General features: G+C 39.7%; 1 protein-coding gene across 1 annotated transcript in view; it reads right to left on the bottom strand.

Annotated features, from left to right (window-relative positions):
- LOC119423437 (retinol dehydrogenase 13) overlaps positions 1-2879 on the bottom strand; it is a 7063-nt gene extending 4184 nt beyond the window's left edge. The window contains exon 1 of the mRNA XM_037690827.1: positions 2723-2879. Coding sequence (XP_037546755.1) covers positions 2723-2787 — 65 coding nt within the window. The 5' untranslated portion in view covers positions 2788-2879. The remainder of the gene's footprint in view (positions 1-2722) is intronic.
- Positions 2880-7682: the final 4803 nt, after the last annotated feature.

Here is a 7682-nt window from a genome sequence, read left to right as displayed (position 1 = left end):
GGGGGGGGGGGGGGGGGGGGGGGGGGGGGCTCTGGACTATGCTATGACTTTCCCTTAAAAATTCAATGTTTTCACCGCCTATATGTAAATGTATAGCGTCTGTTTATGTTGCTTTGCTGTGGTAGTTTTTTTTTTTATGCCTCAAATTGTGCCCTGTCTAGGACACGGTGTGAGAGATCTTTTTTTTAATACCGTCTCTCCTCCTGTTTTCTTTCCTTTTCTTATCTAAGCAAAATATTATTCTGAATAAGAATAAGAAGGCCGCTCTAATTATTTTAGCCGCAGCTTCGTGCCCTCCGCCCATCTTCGTACATATTTGCGTTGTATCTCTGTGCAATGCCAATAAAGTTTATTCTGATTCTGATAAGCTTCTGCAATGTCACAAGATCTATTTCCATCCAGTGTTGCATTAATTTTTCACCAAGATCTTGCATTGATGACTAGGCACGAGGCATGATGGGTGCATCACCTCACCTGCCTCTCTTCTTACCCTAATGCACCCACCTCTCTGGAACAGAGTAAATCTGGACTCATCAGACCACATGACATTCTTCCATTGCTCTACAGTCCAATCTTTATGCTCTCTAGCAAATTGAAGCCTTTTTTCCAGTTAGCCTCACTGATCAGTGGTTTTCTTAAGGCTACACAGCTGTTCAGTCCCATTCCCTTGAGGTCCCTTCACATTGTTTGTGTGCAAATGCTCTTACTTTCACTATTAAACATAGCCCTGAGTGCTACTTTTGTTTTTCTTCTATGTGATTTCACCAAACGTTTAAGTGATCGCCGATCACGATCATTCAGGATTTTTTCCCGGCCACATTTCTTCCTCTAAGATGATGTGTCCCTACTATCCTTCCAGTTTTTAATAATGCGTTGGACAGTTCTTAACCCAATTTTAATAGTTTCTACAATCTCCTTGGATGTTTTCTCTGCTTGATGCCAATGATTTGACCCTTCTCAAACAGACTGAAATCTTTTCCACGACCACACAATGTGTCTTTCCACATGGTTGTTTAAGAAATGAGAAGCAACTCATTGCACCAGTTGGGGTTAAATAACTTGTTGCTAGTTCAACGATAATCACCCATGCAGTAATTATCCAATAGGAGGCTTGTACCTATTTACTTAGTTAAATCCAGGTGGCGACTTTTTCTGGGGCCAGGCAGTGTAGTATATCCTATAATTATTAGTTTTGTTAAAATTCATCCAGTGTTTCACGAGATATTTTGCAACAGACAAGCAAACTGAAGAAAAACATTAATCCACCTTTGTCATTTAGCAGCAGACAATATCCATACCACAGTAAAAATATTACTGACTTTAAATATGATTTCTAAACAACCAGGTATGATGAAAGGACAATTGGCTGCAGGTGGCAGTGCTTGGAGCTTTTTAAAAGTGGCACAAGGAAAGAGAATCATGACGAAGACAAACATACCCTCTATGCTCATGGCTCAATGTTAAAAGCACGTGGTTCGAACATGTAATTTATTATTATGATTTTTTTTAAAACTTTTATTTAACCAGGAAAGTCGCATTGGGATTAAAAACCTGTTTTTCAGGGGTAACCTGGCCACGATACGCAGCAGCAAATACAAAATGGAGTTAGCACATCACAGTTAAGACAACAATATTAAAACTTTAAATTGAGAAATATAACAAAACAATTAAAAACAACAGGTGCACGTTATGGAGTTAGCCTCAAGTCCTTTCAATTTTGATATGAAAGCCCTCAACAAAATCAACTCTGCTTCTTCCAGTCTTTCCGCAGAGTACAAACACCCCCTGTACAAAATACTGAAAACATTAATGCTAATAGTATTTTAATAATAAAAACATATCTGTGAACTCGGTGCATCACAATTTGCTGAGATTGGAGCTGCAAGAAGATTTAGATCTTTGTCCACCAGCAAAAGGTGAGAGTCAAACATTTTCGGCTACTTCGTGTGGCATTCCCAGTGCCGCTTTTTATCAAGGTATGCAGACAAATGATGGACTGTACTTACACAGCGTCTTTCCATCTAATCAAGATACAAGTACTCAAAGCACTTTACAACACAATCTGTGTCCTCATTTACCTCCACACACACGTTCATACAGCACTCTACATCTCTACAAAGCTCATCTGAATCTGTAGAGAATAATCAGTGTTTTATCATATTACACTGATGGGACACACATCAGAGGCAATGAAGGGTGTCTTGCCCAGGGACACATGAACATGTGACTGATGATGGAATCGAACCCCCAACTCTCCCATTGGAGGACGACCGCTCTAACCACTCAGCCACAGATAAAGACTTCTCTATTTGAATTAAACTTGTTTTGCAGCAGGGAAACATGAAAGCACGCAGGGAGAGGACAGACTCTTGAAGCTAATGGAACTCTTAGGATTTTGGGGGGTAACGTTTTTGAATGTTTCATTGTGCACAAAGCTAGAGGTTGTTCCATACATCAGCCTCATACCTTCTGTTTATTTGGATCAAGGCTTAGAACTAGCCATACAAAAATGGGTTTAAAATCTGACATGGTAATTAATGTTTAAATCAGTATGTTTAACTGAAACACAAGTGCGCACTATTCATTTAATAGAGTAGCTCTCAAAGAGCTGTATAATGAAAATATATTGTTTTGTACCCAATCTAGGCAGCATTTGTGACAGAAAAAGAGAGAAATGTGCAGATGCACACCACAATTCATGTAGCTATACTTTTCCACTTACTTCAGTAAAACAGCGCAGCCAGCCACTGTTCCGAAGAAAGAAATTGGTAAAATATATTTACTCATCGCTCCGGAATAATGCTAACAACTAAACACAATAATACAAACTGTTTAACGTGTTTACATCTGCTAACCGGTGAAGAGCAAGGTTACGTGCGCGCACTATTAGCGTCATCAGCTAGAGCCAAAAACAGCGGCCTTGTGGGAAATGTAGTGTAGATTTTATTTAGGGATATGGAAAGCTTCTACTGACTATGGAGACAAAATGACATTGTGCCACGTCTTGAGAATAGTCAGCTAAAAGATGCGACTGAAATTGCTTCATAAATATTTAAGGATAATGAATGGATGGATGACTAATTAAAAAGAAATGCAATGCAATAGTCAACCAGAATTTAAGGTTGATAGTGTGTGCAGCCATCTTGGTAGGTGCTACATAGCTTCCTTGGGTACTGTTTGTGTACAGTAGAAGCAGATCACTGGGGGTGGGGTGGGGGTGTGTGAAATAACTCAAATGTTTTTCAATGGTTATTATTATTAATATCATTACAACAACAACACCTTTAATCTCTCACTCAATATTTGGTAGTTCTTGAGCTCCTCTAGTTCCTTCTTCTTGATGTTACAGCTGTTTGGGATCTGTACATCTGTCACTACTGCCTTCTTCTAGTTTGTCGACCAACACAATGTCTGGTTGGGTAGTAATTTCCTGTTATCTGTCTGAATTTGGAAGCTCCACAATGCCTTAGCCCTGTCACCACCACTGCCTCAAGTGACAGTTCCTACCTTCACTGTAGAACCTCCAAGGCCATACTCAGCTCAGATGCTCCTATACATATTTCCAGACTCCTGGTAATGGAGCTCCATTTTCTTTGTTTTTACGCATGTATGCATGCATTTATATGTATACACCAGTACTTTTTTGCCTTGTTTATCTGGATTGTATTAATATTATTAATACCCAGAGTTCTGACTGAGACTCAAGACACTAACACGTAAAAGTAAGTGAAATTTATTTACATAAAGTGACTGTACAGGATCACTGAAGCCAGCTGCGGGAAAAGGTACAAGCTGATTATGCTAAAACAGGCTGGCAAGTATGGTTAGTAATACACAGAAAAGATCTGTTGTGTGGCTTACTTGATCTTTTTTCTTTTAGGCTTAGAGTTGGTTCCAGGAGGCTCCAGAAGGGCAAAGCAGACCAAGGAGATCAGGTAAGTGGAGAGTTGAATGAGAGAATGGCAGGACAAACCTTAAGGCAGGATGACTGACAACTGTTGTACTTGTATCCCTTGTAGGTGATCGTACAGAGGGATGTCCAAGGGAACTTCAGACGCAGGGAGAGCACGAGGTAGAACCAGGAAACGAGGAGACTGGCAACAGGAGCTACGAGGAGTACAAGGAGAGCAAAGATTAAGTCAGAATAACAAAAGTTCTAAGTTTACAGTAGAGTAGAGACAGCTGCGGACAATCGGCTCTGCCGTGGCGTGCCACACAGGAACGGAAAACAAAAGCTAGAATTCCTCTACATTGTCGGTGTTTGTCCTGTTAGTCAAATATGTCTTGTCTTGTGTTCCCACTCATGGTCTGCACCTTCATGTGGTGAGTGGGCATTCAACAAAAGACAGACCACCTGTTTTGAAGATGTTGTTTTTAGTTGAAAGTAGTCCACATGAGTTTAATTTATACATTAAATGTGTTTAAAGTTTAACATCGCAGGCCTAGTTACATAAAGGCACCTCCTTGTTGAGTTAAAAGCACAAAACAGGATAAAATAAGACAACACATATTTAAAAGTAGGGGCTACCTACTTGTAATCCTGAGGTTGCAGGTTCAAGTCCAGGTTGAATCAGGAAGGGCATCCAGTGTAAAACAGTTGCCAGATATTTCATGCAAGTTCACTCACTGAAGAAGGGAGCGCCCCCCCCCCCCCCCCCCAAAAAAAATGAATAAATGTTAAAAAGTAATTTGAAATAAGTTTTATCCACATTAAAAATATTTCAAAAGGATGCTTGATTATATAATGTGTCAAAATGTGTTTATTTCTAATGTATAATCTAATGTATACAGCATAAAATAAAATTCTGAAGAAAAGTTGACTTGTAGCAAGCTGCACTTTTTTCCCCAACACTCTTGTCTTATTTAAAATAAAGACGATCTAATGAAATCAGGTTTGCAGGCTCTATTCCACACACTGGAGCCGACACCTGCCTTTCGTCTGTTAACGCCTCTGCCTCTCCAGATCTTCTAGTCACACAAGCACTGAGGTGTTAAGCCAGGATGCATTTTGTCATCTTTTGCACTGCTGTCTTTAACGAACACAACCTCTGCACTTAATATGTTAAAGCACATAACAGCCCTAAAAATCCACTTCAGACAATAAGGATTTTACTTCAGCCTTCAGTTCTGCAGGGGCACAAAAAGAAGAGGGAGCTAAGCTGCAAGGTGGGGCTCTCTGTTCACCCGTCAGTCTACATTCCCACCTTCACCTATGGTCACAAACTCAGGGTAGTGACTGAAAGAACAAGATCACAAATAGGATAGCTGGAATTGGAAGAGGTGGCTGTGAAGAGAGATACAGCTCCCTGCTTAAGCTGCTGCCCCCACAGCACCACCCGACACATTGACTTGATGGATGGTCACGTTACATAAAGACAAACTCGCCTTAACTCACTAAAGATGTTAAAGTATAAACTAACTTCTTCTGGACTTGTGTAGAAGTTTCTAGTTTACTTCAAATAAAGATTTTTTTTTAACATACTGTACTTGGACAAAAAAAAGATTAGTCACAATTTATTTTATTTACATTAAGTTAAAAGTTTTGTAATGTTTTAAGCTTCAGAGATTATGAGTTTTCTGAAATTTTGTGGCACAGTGTAACCAAAAGTCATTAGTGTCATGATTGGAAGGTTAGATCCAAATGAGAACCAGACTGAGTGAAAGCAGACTCAACTCCAAAATGACTTGCAGTGATTTATTTACAGTGAATCAATATGAGCATTCTTATTTACAATAAGGGAGCCTGGAACACTCGAGGAGGGAGGAAACAGGGTGAGTCCAGGAATGTAGAAAGATGTTTGCATATTCAGATGGGCGAGCTCTTTCTGGGTAATGGAAACCTTGATGCGTAGATAAGAAGGTTAATGGTTCCAGGCTTCTGGTGGTGCAACAGCAACTGAACAGCTGAGGGTAAGCAAGGATTCTTTGACGGCACGAGGAGTTTCACGAGGGATCCAGAGCACAAGGAGAAAAGAAAGTCAAGTCAAAGTTTCGACTTATTCAAAATAAGTCTGTCTACAAGCAACTACTGACAGTTGTGCAATGCTCCAGAAAAGAAGGAGGCTCTCCTTCAGCCCTTTATACCCCTGGAGCTCGTTAGGGAGATCTTCCCCAGTTGCTCATGGGCACTGCCCAGGAACCAGGAAGTTGTGGATAAAAGCTGAAACCTTGTAAGAGTGTAACTCATTCACAAGTAAGCTTAAAGTCCAACAAGAGTCTGTTAACAATAAAAGTTTAAAAAGATAAAATAAATTTCTCTACATATGTATAGTGACGCATATGCTAGAGAAGGTGAGCCTGCTATTGCAGATTTGAATTCCTAGACAGTTACAACAAAATTTGGGTGGGAAATGTGAAACACCCCCACACAGATATTACATTTGGAACAAAAAATACATCTTGTATAAAAAACAAAACGTAAAAAAGGTGAAACATCCACATCTGCCTCCACCCTTATTTACTCCTCTGTGGGTCTTGAGCGTTAACCTCCCTAGCTGCTCCACGGCCACATTATATGGCAGCCGTCTGCTCCAGACATGTTAATTCCCTTATCGTTCATCACGTAAACTTTTATTAGGATTTTTTTTTTTGGACACATTCACAGCTGCACATGGGATCCAGACAGTTTGATTTCACGTCCAGAAGAACCCAGAGTGAACTGGATGTTTAGTCCTGTATGCAGTTTCATAGCACAGAAAAATGTATCTCTAATCTTGAAACACAATCTCTCTCTATCATGACGTTGTGGTTTTAGTGCAGGTAGGACACAAAGTAACAGAACACGAGTATAAATTTGGAAATGCAAAATAAATAAATAAAATAAGGCCACCTTTTTGCAAGAAAACTTGGTGACACACAAAAGTAACAAACTAGGACAAGAATCGGGAGTCTGAGAAAGTGAGCAGAGGAGAAGTGAAGCAGACCTGCACAGAGAAAGCATGTGTGTCCATATGAGTTTGACCCTTCGTGCCATATGCTGACAAAGCACCGTGCTCTGCCTTCACAGTGATTTACGACCTCCTCGGTTTCTACAATAACCCTGAGGAAACTCTTGCCTCGTCACGTGTTGGACTACAGAGTGGGACACCTAAATGCAGCAATTCAATAGTCATGCATCCTAGAAGGTCTAAAAGCATTTCAAGTAAAAAAACACAAATCCTTATAGAAACCGAGCAGGAAAATTGGCCCACACTGTCTTTTTTATTATTCTTGCTCTCTTTCTAACCCTATAAGATATGAGCTTGAGCTGCATCTCTTTTGAATTTTGGACAGTCTTAAAAAACAAAATGACATTTAAAAAAATGGCCTAGAATTCCTTATGCAGAGAAAAAAAAAAGTTACAACTGTTCGGTCAAATATTGAAAATAATATTGTGTGCAATCTCAAGCAATATTATTAACACTCAGATTGTTTGATGGGGGTGATGCTCAGCTACTATCAGACTAAGTTTTAATTCAAGTTTTGTCAAGTTTACTGAGTTATAGCCATTTTTGTGTTTGGTAAATTAAACTGGCTGTCACAGTTAGTGTTTTTTTATTATAATTTCTGTATAATTGATGTTTGCCAGCGTTTTCAACCCTGTTAACTTGGCTGTTTTAGTTTCCCTCAGCTACTCTGCCTCACCTTTTCTTACTCACCTGTCGGTTTGCTTAAAGATGCTGTTTTCATTCAGGTCCTGTCGC

This window comes from Nematolebias whitei, chromosome 17 (assembly GCF_014905685.2).
Source record: "Nematolebias whitei isolate Nwh7 chromosome 17, NemWhi1, whole genome shotgun sequence".
NCBI classification, from domain to species: Eukaryota; Metazoa; Chordata; class Actinopteri; order Cyprinodontiformes; family Rivulidae; genus Nematolebias; species Nematolebias whitei.
Note: the sequence above shows the minus strand (reverse complement) of the source record. Positions and strands in the feature narration are given on the sequence as shown.